Raw genomic sequence first — 22,294 nt, 5'->3', positions numbered from 1 at the left:
TTAAGGTTTACTGCTTAAACAAGAACAATTTAGCCGCCTGTTTGGTTCACCAACAAATAAACAAAAACTTCCTAGTTTGGTTACTCCAAACATTTCATTCAAAAAGTCAAAGAATAAGATTTGCACTTCCCGTTGCAAATTATATAAGTGTACTGCAAGTATACTTGGTCTAAGCTCAAGTGAGGCAGAATACTTGAAGTTTAATTTTTAAATACTATCTGTTGCAAACTCAGTAGGTTTCAATTTAGTCAGAAAAAGGACGCGGTTTATAGTATACTTGCTATACTCATAATCAAGAATACTTGATAAAATAAACTTCAAGTGTACTACTCTTTGCCTAGGGTTCAACTGACCTATGGTTTTGTGCCCCTCTGCAGTGGGCTCTTTTCTGTTTTTGCCTAAACTCATGTTACGTTCAGATCGGGGATATGATGTGTTCAAGATGTCCATTTAGCGTGATTCTTGAACTGTGGCTACCAGATACTAGCGCATGCACCTACAGTTGGAAGAGGTTTGGTGCGAAATCTTGAAGTGGTGAAAATTTTACGAACCCTTACATTACTACCAAATCCAATAATAATAATACATTATTTAAATAGCGCTTTTACAAGACACTCAAAGACGCTTAAAGACCTGATTGGCCATTGAACGTGCACTGAAAGTCAAACCAGCTGAACTTTGACCAAGCGTTTTGCACGTGGAGCCCAAAAACAGACTTAAAAACCTGAAACATGCATATAGATCATGATCACACCATGTGGCAAGCTAAATTTGAGTTTTTTAGCAAATTCGGGAGGGTGGCTGCACAGATTTTAAGAAAAAGTAAAAAATTTGACGGCGACCAGTTGATTTTTCCTCTAAAAGTTGACATCGGTCAGTGGCAGCCTCGACGCATTTTGAGGTTGTGCGGTGGCAATCTGACACAAATGAAGCTTTGGCGCAGTTTCAATGAGGAAGATCTGCCTCATTTCCAGGTACCCTGGGTTGCTGATGACTTTATGTGTCACGTATCAATTAAACTTCACTCTGAACCAATAGCTAAAGTGCCAACTTTTTATTTCAACTAATCAAATTTCTGCCTTTTTTTAGATTCATAGATGTTTGTCTATCCACTTTCCAAAAGTTTTCACCGGCCCTCATCCACTTCGCTCTCCTCCTGGTTCTCTGCTTTGGTACGTTTGAACCTCAACCACCAGTTTCTAGGCTCATCAAGGTCATCGAACAGCCAAACTGCCAAAAAGCTACAGACTTTTTCATGCACGTTTTCTGTTTCTCTAATAAATCTTTCAATTGCACCACTAATATCCCTCCTCAGTGACAAAGATGTAAACTCTTGTAAAAGATACTTCAAGCATAGATTTATGTCTCATCTATCTAGACGCTCCAATTTATCTCTGGATCTTTATTATAGAAAATGTAAAATTGGATTTAAGAGAACTCCTTCATGATTTCCACAATTTCTATGCAAATTGGTGTAAGAAATGATCTAAATCCAACTTTAACAAGAGATGATTTAAAATATTTCATCTAATGTGCTTCTTATGGAACTTAAAGTTTTTAATTATTTATATTTTAATTAAAACTGGGTAATATTTACTCATAATTTTTTTAACAGCTAATATTATGAAACCACTTATTGCGAGTTGAGACCACATGAAATTATTTATGAAAAAAGTTTCTTTAAGAATGTGCCGAATGGAGCCATAAAGTCAGAAGTTTAATATTAAAGTCATTTTTTTTTAAAATTGGCACAACTTTAATTTCCTTTAGTCTATTCCACTCAAAAAAAAAAATCGGAATTCTAAAGTTGGGGAAATAAGCTGGCATTGAATTCGATGTGAGAGCATTTTGCACTTAAAAAAAAATAAAAGAAACAATTCCTCCTAAAACTCTATATTCTGTTAACGGGTCCTGATCAAAGACCCGAGGAGTCGCAGCGGCTTTTGCTTTTGGGAATCACCAGGATCTCATCCCCGTCCTGGATGTTGTAGGAGTGAAGGGCCCGGGAGTTTCCTTTCAGCTCCTCCGGTCCAAACACCGAGCTCATTTCTTGGCTGACGTAGATCATCCGGATCCCGTTGGTTTGAAGCTGCAGAAGAGCTCTCAGCTGCTTCGTGAGGTCGCCCACCGTTTGCTCCAGGCGGAGGTCAACGGTTTCCACCCTGTCGCCACAGCGCACATTGACCGTGGTGCAGCGGGGCCTCAGGTCCACCTCTGCAAGCGGGGCCAGTTGACCGTACTTTGATACGAGGATGTGGTACCTGGAAGACAATAAGAGCAAAGAGCTTGACTTGCTCAGAAATTCAAAAAGGAAGACACGCAATTTATGGAATTCCATTTGTGTCATAAAAGTGATGTTTATTTCTTTGGTCAGCAGTCCATTTCCATATTTTTATTAACTTTGGTCCACTATATGTATTTGGTCAACCATTTATGTATTTGGTCCATTGTCTATGTAATTGGTCAAATATCCATGTCCATGTTTTTTTTTCACTTTGGTCAACTGTCCATGTACATATTCTTGATACACATTACTCAACAGTCTATGCTTCCTTTGTCTACGTCTTTGGTCCATTGTCTATGCATTTGGTCAACTGTCTATGTACAGATTATTGATACACTTTGGCCAACTGTTTATGCATTTGGTCCTTTGTCTATGTCTTTGGTCAACTATATATTTGGCCAACTATTTATGCATTTGCATGTGTCGATATGCGCAACGATACATGTCGTCTACCCTGTCCAGGGGGTGGGAGGGAATCAACTGACTAGTCAAGAATAGAGGTGATCTCTCGTGTCATTGGTTGATACAGACATCAAAGTACTTGGTAACCGTTGCTATGACATCTCTTGGTATTATAACAAGAAATCTCACTGAGTGGAGAAAACAAGATGTGATTCCATTACATCTCTACAATGTTGGTCTATCTTTCAAAGTGACAACTAGTGCCTTCAATAGACAGCTGAGGAGTGAACAGTTTGATCCCCCAAAGAAGAATCCAGCAGGAAAATCTGTTAGGTGATGGAAATCTGTCTTTTGAACAGATGTAGAACTTTTAAAAGATGAATAAACCAGCTTTGCAGCATCAGGCTCACTCTTCAAGAAATCTGTTGGACCATGACCGTACAGATCAGAAGAAGGACACGTGCCCCTGTGACGTCGACGAGCACGGCCGCACTGACACATCGGCCTCCCGCTCGCCGTGAGAAAGCACTCAGCGCTCCCTGGGGAGAGTTTTTTTCAAGATAAGGACCCAAGAACGCTAAAAAAAAATAGAGAGAAAGGAGCTTTGCTCTCAAAGCTACTGTAACAGCTGGGTCGGTGAAAGCAACTCCGCTTCCCTCCCAAAACTCCACAAAGCCAATCCCCCGACCCCAGACTTCTGGCCAAAAGCTGCGCTCCACTGTGGGAATTCTCCTCTAAGGCCACGGCGCACAAAGTGCCATTCTGAGAGAGGCCATTGAGCCGCAGTGAGAGGCTTCATTTAAGGAGGACAAAATGTCACTCTGAGAGGCCATTCAGCTGCAATAAGAGGCTTCTTTCAAAGTGATAAGCTTGCTTTAGTGAGACAATAAAGCTGAGGGTGATAACAAAACATGATTTGGATTGTCTTCTCAGGACACCAGAGTTCTGAGGTATAGCCCAGAACTGGTTCAGCTTAGCCAGGTGTCTCCAAACTCTAAAGCTGAACCAAACTTGGCAGAGGCGTCCAGTTTCAACGTTAAGTCAACGTACAGATCAGAGGTCCCACAGAGTGTTTTGAGGGTCAGGGCACAATGTTCCCAGAGTTCAAACCTCTGAACTTTGGGTTACATCAACAAGTCAGGAACTCAGCTTTGTCACGTGACGCATTGAAGATGTAATCAGTGGGCGGAGTCCAAAACCACCATGGAGTCTCTGAATGATCTCACAAACCCAGATATGGAGATGTGATTACCAAAGCTTTTGTAGAGCTCTTTGAAATTAATAGACCTGGTTTCTCAACATCATCCGTGTCTTCCATGTAGCCATGAAGCAGTAGCTCCTCCCACACGCAGTAGTGTAGACTCGATAAAATGTCTGAAACCTTAACCAGCTCCGCCCACCCCCACCCTTCTGTAATGAGCCCGCCCACAATGGTCAGAAAGGTGAAATGATTGGCTAGAATTGTACAGCAAAACTGAAAAGAACAGAAGCACATCGTTGGCTTTTTTACTTAGCGGTAGTTCCATAGATGTCAGCACCGGTACCCATCCCTACACACAATTCCCTCCTACTGTCACGTGACCCTTGACCTCACACCCAGAACTGAGGCTCTGAGCAGAAGAGGAACAAACCTCAATCTCAAAAACACCATCACAAGACCTGTCATAACCGTTCTGTCCACATCTTTGTAATCAAATGAGATGCTTCAAAACACCGGCGAAGCCAGAAAACCAATTGATCCGCTCTGCTTCGACAGTCCAGGTTTATATTTAAAAAAAAGGAATCTACTCGTTTCCTGCTGTATCAGTTTTCCAATCGGAGAATTCGCGGCACAAAGGAGTCATTGAGTAGTGAGAGACTGGTGGCATTGTCTCCCAAAGGTTAGATTCCCTCACCAGACAACACACCGGCCTTCAGAAGAGACCTCCAACACATTCTGCTGAGGTTAAGTGGAATGCAGCCCCCTCCTCCAAAATGATATCACACGTGAATACGTCGCTCGGACTGACGTGGACGGAGCTCCAACCTGAGGACTCAAAGGTTCCTCTCTACCTGCTTCATGAGTTATTACCCCATCAGGTCTGACCGTTACTTTACACCTCCAACGACCCAGACCTGAAATGACCTTTGACCCCCCTGAAGAGCGGTTCAGGTTTGGGGGCTTTTGCACATCATTTGCATTAAGGCTGCCACAAACGAATCGACTAGTCGACTAATCACAGATTATTTTTTCTGATTAGTCAGCTAATTGGGTTGTATGCAAAGTGGATGTAAAGCACACATCTTAACCATCGTTAGCTTTAAACTAACTTAAATAAAGACAATGAAGATGTTAGTTTATTAAACTTTTAATGAATTGAGCAGCCTCTGTCCTTCATTAGTTTCTGGTATTAAGACTAGAACAATTGGATTTCCTGTGATAATGCTAGTGTGAATGCTGTTTGCTGAAAATGGTTGCTGAGGATGCTGAAGCTTTTTGCTGAAAATGACAATGCAATTGACTTTGATTGCTGCAAAAGCTATTTGCAAAACATTAAATTTGCTAAAAGACCAGAAAAATCATTAAAGAACTATGAAAGAGCGCTGAAGTTGACCTACATTTCTGAATTTTTTTTGTAAAATTGGTTAAAAATCCCCAATGCATGCCAATTTTGCAAAAAGTATTTAGAGTATTGCACTAAATATGAGCTGATCTCCAATTTAGCCCCAAATATGTCAGTAGATATCAAATTAGCCAAAAAGCTAGCACAGTGCTTAAATACTAGTTAAACTCCAAAATAGCCTCAGTCGACTAAATTAGTTAGTTAGCATGTTGTTAAAATAAAGGCTTAACACTAAATTAGCCTATAAAATATCAGTAGATGACAAATTAGCCATAAATGTTACCATGTTGCTAAAATATTAGATAAACTCCAAATTAGCATTTAAAAAAACCTCAGTACAGTAAATGCCAAATCAGCAAAAAAGCCAACTCATTACTTAAATACTAATTTCAAAATAGCCTAAAAATCCTGAGTAAACTAAATTAGCCAAAATCGTTAGCATGTTATTGAATTAGAAACTAAACACTAATTTAGCCTATAAGCCTCAGTAGATAACAAATTAGCCAAAAACGTTAGCGTGTTGCTAAAGGGGAGTCACTGTAGTGTGAATGCTCACGAAGCATTCTCACAATCAAATGAGTTCAGCATCTGAAACAAGGAACTATTTTTCACCAAGTTTTGGTGTTACTGACTCAAATATAAAAAAGTGCATTTTTTTATGCTTTCTATAGCTTTGTTCAACTTTACTGCAGTCTGACTCCATATAATATAAAGTAATGACGAATCAACATTTCCATAAGTTACCGACTGTTTTAATGGTCAATTAGTCGACTAATCGTAGCAGCCCTAATTTGCATGATAAAACCTGTGTGTATACCTGTCAGAGAGCTCCTGAGCCGGACAGTCCTGGTAGAACCGGATGAAGAACCTCTCGGCGTCCTCCCTCTCCCCTTCGGACACCATACTCCCGTTCAGAAACATCACAGACGGCAGCCTGCAGGTGGCAGCAGAGGTCAAATGTGCCTGAATTGAAGAACGATCTCCGATGTAAAGACTGTGGGGGGGTTTACTGTGCGAGGAGGAGGCTCCGCCTCTCCTGGGTGCTGTAGGACTGCAGCAAAGGAATCCCCTTCGCTTTGACCTCCTCCAGCTTCGGAAAGAAGTTCAGCCTCTCGATGTCTGTCCATGTGCTGAGTCCTGAAAATGGCGTTGAGATGGTTTAGAAGAGCGCCAGCGACGCAACAACCTGCAGCTGTCCCGCCTCTCCTGACCCGAGTTGTTGAGGTTGATGCTGCGCAGGTTGGGGAACAGGTCCTCCAGGGTTTTCTTGCTGTCGCTCACGGAGTCCACGCTGTTGTTGGCCAGCACCAGCGTGCTCAGGCTGGGGTACAGCTGCCCGAACTTCCTCACCTCTGACCAGTCCTGCAGCTGGTTGTCGGTGATCTGCAGCAGGCGCAGCGACGAGCAGGGCGCCGGCGACTCGGACACGGTGTTGAAGCCGTTCAGGCAGAGGAAGAGCTCCTTCAGCCTGGAGGTTTCAGGAGACGGAAACTTTCAGATTTGACGTCTGTAGATAATAATCAAACAGAGGAGCGCTTACTCGGGCGTGTGCTGCGTCAGCGTGTGCACCGTGTCCCAGCTGACTTGGGTGTTGATGAGAACGAGTCGCCTGACTCTGGAGAAAACATCCGCCATGCTGGGGTTCAGCTGCACGCCGCTCAGGGGGTTCATGCTCAGGTTGAGGAAGTCCAGGTGAGGGATGCTGGAGACGATGGTGCCGATCTGCAAAAAAACAAACGTAAAGTCTTCACCTTCAACGGGAGCGAAAGAAAAGTTAGTCAAAAACCAAAAAAACTGTAGAAAAATTAAAGTTAAAACATCTGCCTCAGGTTTGATCAAACCAATGAAACTAACCTTTGTAAGTACGTTTTTAAGGATTCACTTTTAGGGCTGTTAAGCGTTACTTAAGTGGCAATTTGATTCATCAATCAGGATCAACAATTCACAGATCAAACCACGAGTTTTACCTTTTAATATCTTGTGTTTTAATTGTTATACGTTTATCTTTTACTGAGCATATGAAAATTAAAAACATGTATTTAATCACCATAAATTATTTTATTTAGAACAGGACAATCAACAAAACACAACAGATAAAAACATAGAAATAAAGAATCTGTATTTATCACTTTAAACAACGTCACACTCAAGTTTTTGTCACTTCATCAGTAAACAAACAAACAAACATCAATACTGTTTTGGATCATCTAAACCCTGAAAATGTTCTCCAGGTTTTTTCCTTCACAGCTCTATTCTGATTTAAGACTTTGTGTCATAGAGTTCCAGTCGGCAGAACAGTTGATCATCCGTGAATTAGGGAAAATAACTACCAAATCAGAGTTCCTGATTGGTTACATTTCTAATTTTACATTAAAGGACGAATGAAGGTTAAATAACTTAAACATGATAGAAATGTTGGCAAACCAAATATAATATTGAGAGAAAAGTTGAGAATTAAAGGGAAAACATGTAAAAACGATCAAATCTCATCCACTTTCACCTCCTTAAAGCTGCATTTATACATCTGTCAGAATTTGTAAGAAATGTAATAAAAAGAATGTTTATTTCTGCCACTAATAGACACAAAGTACAAACATCTAAATAAATGAAATCAAGTTAATCATCATTAGATTTGTTAACTAGAGAGACGATTCCTCCTGCGTTCTGGGTTTTAAACCCGCCGATGCTCATGGGAAACGTCTGACGGCGGAGACTCACCTCATCCCAGTCGCTGAGCTGATTAAAGGACAGGTCCAGCTCCAACACGTGAGCGCAGACTGCCGCGATGTCCGACCCGGCTCCGGCTTTACTGATTCCAGAGTCGCTCAGAACCAGAGCGCTGGGCAGGAAGAGGCCACCTGCAGACATGGTGGGGGGGTGGGGGGACGGTCAACCACACTGTCCGCCTTCAAACAAACGTGGCGCCGCAGACCCGAGGGGCTCTGAGGACCGCTCATTATTCTGGGATCATCCCGTACCTTTGACGGGAGAACCCGGCGGACTGGGCAGAACCACAACTCCTTGGCCGTAGGGGAAATTTTCTGGGTTGTACTTCTCACTTAGAACTTGGACGAAGGTGCGAACCTCTTCCTCATCGGAGGACAAATCCATCGTTCCACTGATCGGGAGGAAGTAGAAACAAAACAGAAGAAACAGAATGAAATACATTATTTAGATTTAACAGACCAGAAATTGTTCAGTCCTGCAACCGTCCTGGACTGAAGGACCAGATCGTTTTCACAAATCTTTCTGTGCCTTTAAGCGAAAATGTCACCAGAATTTGCTCCTAGTACCGCCTGAAAATGAATTCTGAATGATACCCCAATGAAAGATGACATGACCGTGGGAGAAAAACATTAAAAAATGATTATATTTCACAAGAAATATTTCAGGTCCATCAACCCAAAACACACAAGTCAGGGAGGTCCAAAAGGAAACGTGTCAATTATTATGGGATGGCGACGATATCTACAGCTTGGCATTTCATGACAAAGTGGGAAATTTGTCAATTTTCACATTGTCGCACAATATGAAAACTTTTTTTGGTGCAACTGAAATTGTTGACCTTTGACCTCGGGAAGAAGCTGCCATCTTGAGTTTTCCTTAAAAACAAAAAAAGTCACCTGTGGTATCTTCTGCTAATTTAAACTCCTCAGGATTTCAACGTATTCTCTCTAATGTCCTCGAGAAATGTTAAATGTTAATCGAAACCAATAGCGAAATTGTGTTTTTTTTTTTACATTTCTAGAATTTTTGTGTAATGGAAACGCAGCCATTGAGAGCAAAATGTTAGTATTAAAGTTTGTAGATTATAAAGGGCATCAGTGAGGCAAAATATTATAAAAATTGAATATGCAAATTGTTGGTTAAAGCTGAACGAAACAGCATAACATATGATATGACTGTATTAGAAATGGAGTGGTCAACAAAAAAAAGCCTCAGTTGCCAAGAAAATCCCAAAATGTACTTTAGTCATTTCTTTTGAAAATGACATTAGGCTATTAGTCACCCCAAGACGACCAAAAACTAAAATAGTTGTTATGGAGATAAAACCAACAGAAAGCTTACATTATGAAAAAAGTGTTTTTTTCTGTCATGAATTTGTCACTTGCAACTTTGACTACTGCAGGCTGGAAGAGGCAGAGTGGGAGGGGCCTGAAAGAGCGAGGGCGGGGCAGGTAAAAAAAAAAAAGAAATAAAAATAAAAAAAGGGGCGGTGAGTGCGGTGGAAGGTAGTGCCTTCAGTCCATACAGCTTCAATTATCTTTGACCTTCCTTTCATTTAAGAAAACTTAAGTTTGTCTCACTTTTTTACTTCCTGCTAAGGTATTTTATTTTACATTTCTAATCTGTTTTCGTGGTACACCAGTTTTTCTGAGAATCTCAAGTTATTCTGAAACTGAAAAGATCACTTTTAAAATCTTTAGATTTCATCCCTTTTAGCATTTGTCTGGACAGTAAATACAAACATTACAGAAAACTAAAATTAGCTTTTAAAGTGAAGCGTCTGCAGGAAAGCACTGATCATGCTTTAAAAGCAGAGAAAAATCATTTAAAGTGTACAAAAAAAACTGTTTTAAAAACCAAACACGTAAAACTAGTTTAACCAACTGTTATTTTAAAAGAAAACAGTGACAGTAAAAACGGCAGAACCGGTTCTGTTTAGCAGAAATCATGAATAAATGATGACAGATTTACTTATTTTGTGTTTGACAAGAACAAAATGCAACATTTTCTAATGAAAAAATAAGACAAAAAATGTTGGGATGAGTCAGCAAACTGTGTTTTATTTTTTTGATAAACCAGCAGAGCAAAAAACTTTATTTTTGGACAATAATCTTTTATTCTACTGTTCCAGGTTGAAGAAAGCAGAAAACAAAATAAAGACTTCTATTAAACTACAGAAATGAAGCTCCAGATAAGTGAGAATCATTGATTTGTTAAAAACATACGTCATGTTTGTCAGTCAATTATATAGAATTTTTAAGTATTTTCTGACAATAAAATGAAGAAAATAAAATTGTGAAAAAACGTGGTAGTAAACCTGAAAAATGCTTTGTTGTTTTGCTCTTTGTTGAGCGATCTAAAAATACTTGTGAACATGGAGGAGTCTCAGAACATGTGTGACAAACTCCACCTCCACACTCGGCCTTCTGAACCTTCATGACATCACGGATAACAGAACCAAAACTCCAAACTCTTGCTTTATTTACCCACCAGAACCACTTTTGTGCAGGTTTCCTCAAACAAGAATCTGTTAAATTTGTTTGAATTGAACTTAACTATATGGAAGTGTTCTTTCCTTAGTTTTGAACCAGCACTTTGTGAACAAAGTAAATGTTACTCAGAAAAACACACTTTTAGTTATTTTATTCACAACTAAAGTACATCTCATTTGAAGGCTCTGTAAACCTTGAAAGCTAGTATTGTAAATTCTGTATATCAGGATATTTGGCACAGATTTATTAAATAAAGTAAATAACTGATTCTCATTGGAAATTACATTTTAAGAATAATAAGATAATTTTAAGTAATGGTGAAAACATTAAAGTGTCTGAAATGACATTTCTTGGTGTGATAATGGATTAGCTGGAAGAAACAAATTACATCAATTCTAAAATATCTAAACAATATCTGCTCATCAAAAAGTTAAACTTCTTTGAATCATTGCAATTATCTACTGTGTCGGGATGTGGAGAAACACAAACAAACAACAGTAAATTGTTTTTATTCTTCAAACGAAGCCATAAGAAAAATCACTGGATCATCTTATTTTGAGAAGCCCGACTCACTGGTTCATAAATAAAAAAGATTAAAATTTGGAAATCTGGTCGATTTCAAAATAATACAGATCGTGTTCAAAACTTTAAAAAAAATTACAACTAAATCATTTCAGGTAAAATATAAAAAAATTCCAATCCCTGAAAAATTCAAAGCAATTTTAAATAAACAGATTTAAGTGTTTTAACATGATTTATATCTGTATTTTTTCAATTTTTTTTTACCATAATTGATTATTTTGAGTGTTGATTAGTTGTGATTCTGTAAAAATATTGTTTATATAAATTTAATTTGGATTGAACTAAAAAAGTGGCTTGGACTTGATAAGTTATCTTTGCTCAAACACTTTTTTGAAGTTTGAATATTGTAATTTATAAGATGCTTATTTTTTATTTTATCAGTTCAAAATATGTATTTTTATACATTTTATATGAGTTAATTTTGTATGAAGAGGATGTTCATATTATTAAATCTTTAAACAAAAAAAAAAGAAAATACTTGAGTGTACTCATATTTTTCTGAAACTGCACGCCACAAAAAAAGTGTATTTAATTAAGTAACTAAAAAAAATCTCTAAGGACGATCTTACAATTAAAAATGTAACACTGACTGCATTTCTTCACTAATCTGTGAATATTAAAGTGAAATTTACTCAAATTAAACAAAATATCTAATACAGATTAATTTATTTTTCACTTCTTCTAAAAGAATATTTTTCTTGTAGAAATATATAGCTAAAAAAAAAAAATCTGATTTTTCCCTTAAACTTGTGAAGACATCTCCGACAGCGTAACCTTGACTTTCTCCGTCCAAAGTGCCGCTCCTCATCCCAGATCAGAACTATCGTTTTCTGACACTCCAAGTCTGATCGGAGCCCACCTGAACCCAGACGTTTGCCAGAAAACTGAAGATCTTTCAGAAAATTCTATCAAAGATAGTTTCTCATTACCCAGATCACCTGATTCTTACCTCTGATGTAGCAGAGAGCAAATGAAAGATTGTTGTCAACAGCACATCAAAGCAGATCCTTTCCTCTCCATCCCTGTGCCAAAAACAGGTTTAAAAGTTGCATTTTAGTGAGCAAACAACCAAAAAAGCAACTCCCATAAGGGAGTTAAAACACCACATGAAACCAACTACCGCCTTATAGAAGAAACACTAATTAAATACAAATATTTAGTGGATTTATTTAGTTTAAATGAATCCTTTGAGCACGCACCCTTCAACCTTTGATCAGTTGAACAAAAAGGAAGTTTCTCTTCAAAATAAAAGCCGGTGAACACTCAATGGGAATCACTGCTGCCATCTGGTGTGCACTTCCGGGATAACAACGAGTTGTAGGATTTTTTTTTTAATGCTGTTTTTTTCCACAAACGACAACAAGTATAGACCATTGACTGAAGCCGAATGTAATACTGAACCAAAATATGTATTAATATGTATATGCAGATATTAATTATGCTCTTGTGTCCCTCCTGGAGTGGATTTATTAAAAAATAGCGAAATTTTAAACATAGTTTGGAACAACAACAACCGTCGTTCAAGACAAATGCCGAAAACGACATTTGCAGCATAAAAAAAAATAATTTAATTAAAACATCGCCTTTAGGTCGTTTTAGACGTACGACGACTAGCACATAAAATAACATCAATAAAAACGTAAAGGTGCCGAGTCCGAAGAAACGTTTTATTATTATTTTTTTTAACCATCCTTTCCCTTAAATGCAGAAACGTATAAATAACCAGATTATTTTAGGTAATAATTCAGTTTATGAGACAAATGTAGTGATTCGAATTGTACTTTGTACCTGTAACGGTAAATGTTCGAAGACTCACCGTCCCCGAAAACCCGTCTGTTTGTTTTTGTTAGTCCTCGGTTTGTTTGACAGCTTAAGACACGCCTACTTTACCGGATGTGACGTTCTTTAAATGCCGAGCCAGCATCCGGTTACTGAACGTTAAAGTTTAAAAATAGAAAAAAAAATAAAACAAATATAAAGCGAAATAAATAATATATCTTATTGTGTTGTGGTACAAAAATAGGAAAAAAAATATGGTTATTTGTAAATCAATGATTGAAATGATCCGAAAGTCGAAAAAAAAAAAGAAAGAAAGAAATACATTCTTAGGCTTTTGAAACTCGGAAGCTGTGATTGTAAAAGTATTACTAATCGTGATGGAAAAATCTTTTACCAGTCTAATTGTCTCTGTTCTTTTACATTCAAATATGTCAGATAAGTTGATGAATACGAACAGTTCTAGAACAGACAAAACAGTTTTTTTTTAATATGGGGAAATTTCAAATACATTTTTGTAGAAGGTAGACCACTAGAATAAATCTGACAATAGCCTGCAATAAAATATTGATCTTTTTTTACCCAATTGAAAAATATGAAAGCTAATACAGGTCACAACTTATAAAAACCAAAATGTAAACACTAAATCTTTTTTTTTAAATAGTTATTTTCATATTTTCAAAACTTTTGTTCTTTTGGTTTCAGTCCAGTCCAAACAGCAAATAATCTCAGATAAGTGCTTTATTTCGACAGATAGTTTAAGGGTTAATAAATTACAGAAAGAAATTCCACAAGAATCCATGATTGTATATTTATAATTTAGTGATTTCAGGCTCAGACTAGATGAAGTAGAGCAGTGACTGGTAGAAGATGGTCACGTGTGGTAAAGTTTTTGTTAGCTCTGCCCACATTCCTTACGTTCACATTGTATGTTGTATTGTTGTTTTTTAGGTCCTCAGGGCATCCCATAATAATTTAAAAACTTAGATATCCACAAAACCGTATGTTTTGGTTTTTGTTAGTGGATTCTGAACTTATTTTTTTATGCTAAATGAAAGGAATTGTGAAGACAATCTGGTTTTTGTAGTTCATAGCAGGGGTGGAGCTACAGGGGGAGAAGGGGGGCTGCTGCCCCACCAGTAAAAATCTTTGCCCACCTCCAGTTTTTGAGTCAATATTATTTTAAATATCGACAAAGCTTAAAATAAATCACCAATTCAAGATTTTATGAATTACTAGTAGCATTTTAACTAAAATAACTGGTGTTTTAATATTTTGCCCTTCTCATTTTCCACCCTTCCAAGGTTTTTTTTGCCCCCACATGGTTTTGCCAGGACTGCTGCAGGACAGAATATAATCTGAACCTTAAATTTTCTCTGAGATGATAATCCATTAAATGATTAATTTTACACTAAACACCAAACAGATGAAAGAGAAAGGTATTTAAAGCATGAAAGGTGATGGAAGTGCTATAAATAAAACCACATGGTTATGAAAGCGACCAGAAGTCTCCCAGCTAAAAAAAGAAACAATGCTGCTGTATTTTACCTGCAGGCACCCGGGCAGGTAAAGACGCTCACACCTGACCTGGAGACTATTTTAGGCTAATCCTCCTGTTGTTCATCCGAGAGATTAACTCAGAAAACGTGCTTTAAAACATCAAAACCTGACAGGTTTGACTTCAAGAGAATGTCATTTTTGTGTTATAACAAAGTATTGACAATGTAGAGGCCAAACGAGGAGATAAAGAGACAGAAGTCAGTCCAGAAATAGTGAGGAGGGATGACCTGGGGGGGCGTGGCCTGATAATCCAGAAGGATCCTGTGAGTCAATCCTGGTGGGAACCAGATTTATCTCCGAGTGTGTAACGACCCGAGGAGGTAATATAAAAACAAGCGCAGGTTTGAATCCCGTCAGCTGGTGAACAGCTTCTTCTGCTGGTGAAGGACCAAACGTCAAAGCAACAAAACGGACAGCAGCTGAGGATCATGGCGCTCCTGAAGTCGGGCTGGCTCTGGAGACAGAGTGAGTAAACGGATTCAGACCTGACTTCATATGTGTTTGTTTACACAGAGGAACATCCAGGTGGACAAATGATTTTTCTTTTTCAGGAACCAGGAATACATTAATTTTAGGAATATATTTTTACACATGTTCATTTTTTACTATTATTATCTTTATTTTTCCATCTTGCTGACATGTTAAATGTCAAATGTGTTTCTATATCCTGCAAAGAATCAGTTTCCTTCAGATCTCTATAAACGCCATAAAAGAGTAAAACTTAACATTTAATTTAAACCAAAACTTATAAGAAAAAATAAAATATCACATTTTTTTTTAAATAAAAAAAATAATGATGGGATGATGTGATTTATTATAAAATTCCTAACATGAAAGATTTCAGAAATGACTGAATTAACTTATAAATGCAATCTACTTTTAAAAAAGCTTAAATAAAAAATAAAGCAATGTTCTTAAATTTTTTCAATTAAAATGAGATGGTAATTATTTTAAACAATAAACATCTGAGTTTTAAACACTGAAGAGATAGATTTTGATGACAAAGACCCAATAAGGTTTTAGGACACCAAATTTCCAACCTCCTTAAATTACCTTTTATAGACATAATTATTGTTAAAACATTCTCAAATTTTTCATTATGTTTATTTTGTCAGTTGTATGTTGAATATTTTTAAACATTTATTACCGAGCCTCAATGTTATTTTTGCAAATCTGAGTCAAATCTGCTTTATGACACAAATTAGATTGTTCTAATGACTGTAAATAACCACTAGAGGGCAGCAGAGTGCATACAGCTGACTTTTTATACTACATACAGAAAAATCTGATTTTTTTTAGATTGTTTTGGCAAAAACAAAAGTGAATAGATCATAAATAACAGAGTTGATATTTTTAATGTAAAAGACTAAAAACAATCAAATTTGATTTCAAACTGATTTATTTTGAAAAAAAAAACATTTTAAATTACTTAAATATTTTAGCCTTAAAAACAAAGAGGTGGCCGTGTTAAGGTGACCTCTGATCTCAGTAACATACTAAAAATATGAAGGTCACCTTGAAAGATTCATCTGACCTTAATGATTGATTTAGTCAAATTTGTTTTTAAAATTTGACTAAATGAGCTTTTTTTTAAATAAAAAGTGTTCCTGTTATGAAACCTTAGCCTTTATAATCTGTTTTATGTCCTTGGCCACGTCTGTAAGTGGCTTACAAAAGGATCATCAATGTGCAGGAACTGTTAGGAAACAGACCACATTCAGGAGAAAGTTTGTAACTCAAAGAGCTAAAGAACGCTCCAGAGCTTCAAATACAAGATGGTTAAACTATAAACACCTCCGATGAACAAATGAGAGTCTTCCGGCCGTGACAGACTCTGATGTCGTCTCCTTTGCAGCTGCGGTGCTGAAACGCTGGAAGCTGAACTGGTGTGACCTCTGGATTGATGGGAGTCTGTGCTTCTACAAGAGTGACAGCAGGCGGGATCTGGAGCTGCGCGTCAGCCTCAAGATGACATGTATCGACGTGCGGACTGGCCTGGAGTGCGGAGGTACAGCAGCAGGCGCCGACAGCCCCATGAACCTGACAGAACTCTTTCAACAGGCCTGAAAAGGAAAACTTTTCTGGTTTTTTATTTTATTTGTTATGGCAAAAAAGGGAGCAGTTTTTGATTAAGAGGCTGCTTGAAATGATTATTTTTTTGGAAATAATGCCATAAGTTTACATGGCAGTCATGTACAGTTGAACTTTTTCCTATTATTTTGGAGCCTAACAAACCTTCCTCACAATAATGATCCACTATAATTTTATTCAGTAATTTTTTAAAAATATAAAAACAAAGAATCATGTTTTTAACACATCTGTGTGATATTTCTCTCATAATGGAGGACATCTGTAAAGAAAATTAAGATGAAAATTGCATTTCTGAGTCAATTTCTAATGAACTCCTGCCACCCTGCAGAAACTAGGTCTACACATGCTTTTATATTAATATAGCAATAAAAGTTCATTCTGAACTGTCAGAATTTCTAAATAAATGTCCAAATCAGTTAATTATGGTTGAAACCTTTACAGAAACTGTTCTGCAAAATGACAGACTTTTTTTAAATTAATTAATATAAATAAAAAAACAAGTTTAATCTGAAATGTCAAAATCTCCCAAAAAAGATAAAAAAAATCAGATACCTATGGTTCCAACCTCTACAGAAAATGAGAAATGCCTTTTATTAATCATTAAAAAAAGAGCAATAAAAGTTCAATGCGGAATATCAAAACCTCCCAATAAATATCAAAATGCTTGCAACCTCTGCAGAAAGTATGTCCTGGAAAATGAGAAATGCTTTTAATTAAGTCAATATTTAAGAAAATAAATAAATAAAAGTTCAATCTGAAATATCAAAATCTCCCAAAAAATGTCCAAAAAAAAAAAAAAAGAAATCATCAGGTAACTCTGTAGAAATGATCTCCTAGGAAACAAGAAATGCCTTTTATAAATCAATATTTAAAAAAAAAAAAACAATAAGAGTTCAATCTGAAATGTACCCACGGCCACAACTACTCTGCAGAAATACAATCTGTGTAGAACTCAGAACATGAAGCAAGTATCTGAACAGAATCTGCTCTTTTTCTGTCAGTAGGTGTGAATCCACCAGAGAGCAATCCCAGAGAGAATCTGATCGTGCTTCACTTCAGAGACGGTTCAACGCTCAACCTGTGTGCCAACAGTGAAGACGAGTCTCTGTAGGTGCCTCACCCCGTCGGCTCGGCCTTTCTTCACAACCAGCCGCTCGCCCGTCCCTCACGCCTCTCCGTTTCTCTTTCAGAGCGTGGAAACTGACGATGCTGGACACCAGGAGAAACCCGGTGAGGCCTCCCTTCATCTCTGTTTCCAGAAGCAGAGGAGTGATCCTCCCAGTGCTAACAGGAGCGCTTCGTTTCTGAACAGGTGTTCCAGTACGACCCGTATGATGACTCCTACCAGGCTGTTCCTCTCAACGGCTACCACACCATCTACATCACTCCAGGAGCAGGGCCAGGTACTGAGAGCTCCATCCGTGCAAAATACAGTCTTAAATTCACCAGTGTTTGGAGGCGTTTGAAATGTAGAAGTGAAAGAACAACATCAGAGAAGGGATCCTGGTGAAAAGCAGCATCATCCTAACATTACTGAAGGATGCTCCAGCTGTGGTGTCAGGGTTCACCATCAAAAAGTGTTCCAGAACTGCTCAGAAGATACTAGAACCGAGTCAAAACCAAACAGAGGAAGCTGCTTTTAGCTTCTCACTGATAGAAGTCCCTTTCTGATGAACTCAGAAGCTCACCAAATCTATACAGAAATCAAAAACCCTAAAACAGGATTCTTTCAGCTAACTTTGTCTAAAATATTGTCTGGATACAGTTAGATTCAACATTTACCTTCAATGTTTCCCATTAATGCTGTAAAACTTTTGAACCGTTGAAGGTTCTTTATAAATTCAAGCTAAAAGAAGCTTTGTGGCACATTAATGAAAAAAAAACAATTTTTTTTCTTCCAAAATGGCGCTTTTCTGTTAACTCCATAGCAACCACTGTGAGTTTTGGTCGCCTGGTGGTAACGAACAGATCCCTGTAATTTTAGAAGAATCGGCTAAAGTAAATTTTTATATTTCCTTAGCAACGGAGGTTTTTGTTAAGTTTTGTTTTCCCATAGTGTTTGAAAATGGGAATTTCACATTTTGTCACAAAACGGCTGCCAAACTACAGGTCCTGTGGCCATCCCATAATATTTGAAAAACTTCCTTTGGACATCCCCAACACATGTGCTGTGGTCTTATTGGTGGATATTTTACTTTTCATTTTTTTTCCCTCAATGTGGTTAACAGAAAACCTCCGTTGCCAAGGAAATCTAAAAGTTTACTTTTACAGATTCTCCTAAAAATTATATAGACCTGTGCGTCACCCCCAGGCAACCAAAAACTAAAATGGTTGCTATGGAGTTAAAACCAACAGAAGCATGTAATTAAAAGAAAAAAAGAAAAAAAAAAACAGAAAAGCCACCATTTTGGAAAAAGTTGAGCCCCATAAGAGATTATTTGATGGTTTCTCGCCACTGTTGTGTCATTTTTTTTGGGGGGGGGTGAGCTTGTTCAGTATGCCCAAAATTCATGTTCACCTGGTACTAGGTGTATGCAAATTTTGGTGAGTTTTAGAGTTTTTGGCAGAGGGGGAAATATTCAATTAAAGGTGCAGAAAGAAAGAACAAAAGTTGGCCATATGTTGTGATATTTAATTTGCTGGTACTTATGTCGACCTAAAATACTGCAAGACGATATTTAAATAATTATTTATGAGCGAACGTACTTCAATGTCCTACTTTTTTTGATTCCATCTAAACCTCCGACCACTAGTTGGCAGCACACTGAGCCTCTTAGAGCAGCTCTACACCGCAACGAAAAGTTCTGGAGAAGCTACATTTAGCAATGTTAAAAACAACACTATTTCCTAAAGCATACTTTTAGAACATTATTGGTTAAGACTCATTCATTTTATTTAACATTTTTATACTGGAATATACCAGACAACATTGACTGTTCGCTTTAAGAACAAATATTTAGAACCATACATTTGTGGGTAAAACTAACTAGTATAGAGATACAGTTGCAGTTTTTAATGCTGTGATCATTAAATAAAAGGAATTTTAACATTTTATTTCCATAAAAAGCATAATAATATTCAGGAAGAGTTTTGTTTAAGTCATTCTGGATATTATAGATATATCATATATATCATATCGTGATACACATTATCATTAGACTCCAGTTAAAACCAGTTGAAGATCCACATCACGTTCTCCTCATTTCCTGCAGGAACTCACCAGGTTGTGGTTCAGAGAGATCCGTTTGACGGCGTCGCAGAGAGCGTGGCGCTGGGTCTGCTGGCAGGTGTGGCGGCGGGAGCGGCCATGCGCTCCTTCCTCTGGATGCCCTTCTTCTTCTGCTGAGATGATCCACACAAATCCCTGTAGACCTTAGAGTTCCTGCAGAGCGTCCTTCACTCACCTGGAGGATCTTCGTTACCTGCAAATGTGCAGCAGCTGAGGCGGAGTTTGTTTGCTCTTTTGCTTGTACATATCTGACACACCTGTAAAAGCCTGAATTTTTCACTGAAGTTTTGCACATTCTGAGCTGAAGAATCAGTGTAGTTTATCTTACAGTAGAAGTTGCTGAATTCAATCCTAACTTTGCTTCATTCTTGAATAAAAAGTCTTATTCTGCTCAGACACAACCCAAGGACAGCTGCATCTTTTCGACCTTCAGGATGAACACATCTCCTCACCTGTGGACGAGCGCTCCGCAGCACCAATTTAACACAAAAGCCCCAAAACAAGCTCAGCCTTCACATGTGGTGGTGTTGTCAAAATATTTTCAAGGCCAAACAGAGAGGATGGAGCCACCGCGTTTCCATGACAACGGAAAAGTCCACATGAAGAGGACGGCCAGAGAATGAAGCTACAGGAAACTGTTTAAAACTACTTCATTCTAGATTAAAAACTTAAAGTCCCAGTTTGATCCTCTTTTGATCTATTTTTAAAGTGTTCCTAGTAATCTTCTGATTATGCCATTTTTAACCAAATAATTTTAAAAACTGTTGTTTGCTAGTTTGTTAGAAATTTACCCCTGAGTTATGGGTGGTGCAGAGCAACCCCATCCCCACTTCCCGTCACCCATGTGTTTACACGCTCTCCCACTAGCTTACAGCTCCTCACACTTCAACCGAACATCAGTGGTGCAGCAAAAATAGGGTCAAATTTGGAGCTATCCAGCCGTACAGTTTTGATCCAGATTCCAGCTCAGATGAGGAAAACAAAGACGTTCGTGGATCTATTCGTCTGCAGGTGGATGCATCAGGATGGAGCTAGCCCACTAAGTCAGGAGTCCCCAAACTTTTTCCTGTGAGGGCCACATAACTGTTTTCTTCTCTGATGTGGGTCGGTTTGTAGGCTAACAGAAAAAGTGTAACATTCACAGCCTAAATGTAAACATTCAGAGTTTTCCAGAAAGTCACACATAGCCAAATTTTAAATAATTAATTTCTGTAATAGTCATAAAAAAATAATACTAAACATTTTAAAAACTAGACTTCATGGGAGTGTCTTGGGTCAGAACCAAACCGGATGAAGCTGCTTTGAGCTGCACAACATTGACAGCAGCGTCTGAATGAACTTCATCCACATAGAAATCACTTGACGTTCCTCCACTGCTGCTCATCTGTCTTTGAGGAGCTTCTACAGATGAAGACCTACTACTACTGTCTTCCACACACGGAGCAGCTTCTTCTCGACAAATTTAATATCAAATCATAAAATAACAGAATTCCTTTAATATTCACAACAAACCAAGGTTGAATTTCATAAGTTTATTTTGAATTTTACAAAACTTCAACATAGATTTTACATATTCCCATGTCTCTATGAAACAAAGCAGTGGCACATTCTCATGGTTTAACCAGAGCTCAGCTTTGAGTCATCCTCCTATGTTGGTTTACTTCATTGGTGAAAGAAAAAAAAACATTTAAAAGTTCTAGGACGTGTAAAATCAGTGCTTGTCTGCAGTAAAAATTAATCCCCCAACAATGGAATTTATAAGAAAAGATATTCACTTATGTTGTAAGTAAATGCTATACATATTTGAGACAACAGGCATTAAGGATTTAAAGTATATCGATTTAAAGTGTCTTTAAAAAGGGTTCTGAATGTCTGATGGAGCATTTTCTAATCAGAAGACGGTAAAGGAGAATCTGGTCTGAAGACTAATTTAAAGAACCTTCCATTTAAAAGACACTAGAAGAACCAGAAGCTGATAGTTTGATGTAAAATGAACTGGGGCTGCCACGATTAGTCGACTAATCGACGACTAATCGACTATTAAAATAGTCGATGACTAATTTAATAGTCGATTAGTTGTTAATTTATATTATATGAAGTCAGACTGTAGTAAAGTGGAAAGTTATAATAGCATTCTGCTAGCTTTATGGACTATTTTGGCATTTATTAAGATTTTTAAGGCTAATTTAGAGTTTAGCTAATATTTTAGCTACATGCTAGCTGTTTTGGCTAATTCAGGTTTTTTTTTTTTAGTTTTTAAGGCTAATTTGGAGTTAAGTACACATTTTAGCAACATGCTAGCTATTTTGGCCAAATAAAATTTGTTCAGTTTTTTAGAATAATTGTGAGTTTATCTAATATTTTAGCTACATGCTAGCTATTTTGGGTAATTTAGGCTTTTTTTTGTTTGTTTTTTAGGCTATTTTGGTGTTAAGCTAATACTTCAACTGCATGCTAGCTGTTTAGGCTAACTTAGGCTTATTTCAGTTTTTTTAGGCTAATTTGGGATTTAACTAAAATTTATCTGGCTATCAGCTTCAGTGTTTTC

At 37.5% G+C, this 22,294-nt stretch overlaps 2 protein-coding genes across 3 annotated transcripts; one reads left to right on the top strand and one right to left on the bottom strand.

The window, feature by feature from the left end:
• Positions 1-1,877: 1,877 nt before the first annotated feature.
• LOC112141547 (tubulin-specific chaperone cofactor E-like protein) lies at positions 1,878-19,875 on the bottom strand. The gene is made up of 9 exons (XM_024264706.1): positions 19,738-19,875; positions 12,040-12,112; positions 8,268-8,407; positions 8,008-8,147; positions 6,830-7,011; positions 6,501-6,757; positions 6,300-6,426; positions 6,107-6,223; positions 1,878-2,261 (listed from the first exon to the last, which is right to left on the bottom strand). Exons 3-9 carry the CDS (start codon positions 8,398-8,400, stop codon positions 1,916-1,918), a joined length of 1,302 nt encoding a protein of 433 aa, XP_024120474.1. The 5' UTR covers positions 8,401-8,407; positions 12,040-12,112; positions 19,738-19,875; the 3' UTR covers positions 1,878-1,915.
• plekhb1 (pleckstrin homology domain containing B1) lies at positions 13,839-19,897 on the top strand. 2 transcript variants are annotated; one of them, XM_024264723.2, is made up of 6 exons: positions 13,839-14,891; positions 16,282-16,434; positions 17,519-17,624; positions 17,708-17,747; positions 17,830-17,920; positions 19,730-19,897. In XM_024264723.2, the coding sequence occupies exons 1-6, from the start codon at positions 14,855-14,857 to the stop codon at positions 19,861-19,863; spliced, it is 561 nt and encodes a 186-aa protein (XP_024120491.1). In that variant the 5' UTR covers positions 13,839-14,854; the 3' UTR covers positions 19,864-19,897. The 2 variants fall into 2 exon arrangements, with proteins under 2 accessions (XP_024120491.1, XP_024120497.1); XM_024264729.2 differs by having other exon boundaries at positions 14,578-14,891; positions 17,522-17,624.
• The last annotated feature ends 2,397 nt before the right edge of the window (positions 19,898-22,294 follow it).

This window comes from Oryzias melastigma, linkage group LG14 (genome assembly GCF_002922805.2).
Source record: "Oryzias melastigma strain HK-1 linkage group LG14, ASM292280v2, whole genome shotgun sequence".
Classification (NCBI taxonomy): Eukaryota; Metazoa; Chordata; class Actinopteri; order Beloniformes; family Adrianichthyidae; genus Oryzias; species Oryzias melastigma.
The sequence above is the reverse complement of the archived record's forward strand: the minus strand, read 5'-3'. Positions and strand labels throughout refer to the sequence as shown.

Excerpts from the sequence above, each read along its gene's own strand:
- LOC112141547 (XM_024264706.1), bottom strand. The coding sequence starts at position 8,400 with ATGGATTTGTCCTCCGATGAGGAAGAGGTTCGCACCTTCGTCCAAGTT. Across the intron at positions 8,148-8,267 it reads GCCGGGTTCTCCCGTCAAAG|GTGGCCTCTTCCTGCCCAGC; the intron begins GTACGGGATGAT and ends CCATGTCTGCAG. Across the intron at positions 7,012-8,007 it reads AGCTCAGCGACTGGGATGAG|ATCGGCACCATCGTCTCCAG; the intron begins GTGAGTCTCCGC and ends GTTTTTTTGCAG.
- plekhb1 (XM_024264723.2), top strand. The coding sequence starts at position 14,855 with ATGGCGCTCCTGAAGTCGGGCTGGCTCTGGAGACAGA. Across the intron at positions 16,435-17,518 it reads GACTGGCCTGGAGTGCGGAG|TAGGTGTGAATCCACCAGAG; the intron begins GTACAGCAGCAG and ends TTTTTCTGTCAG. Across the intron at positions 17,748-17,829 it reads TGGACACCAGGAGAAACCCG|GTGTTCCAGTACGACCCGTA; the intron begins GTGAGGCCTCCC and ends GTTTCTGAACAG.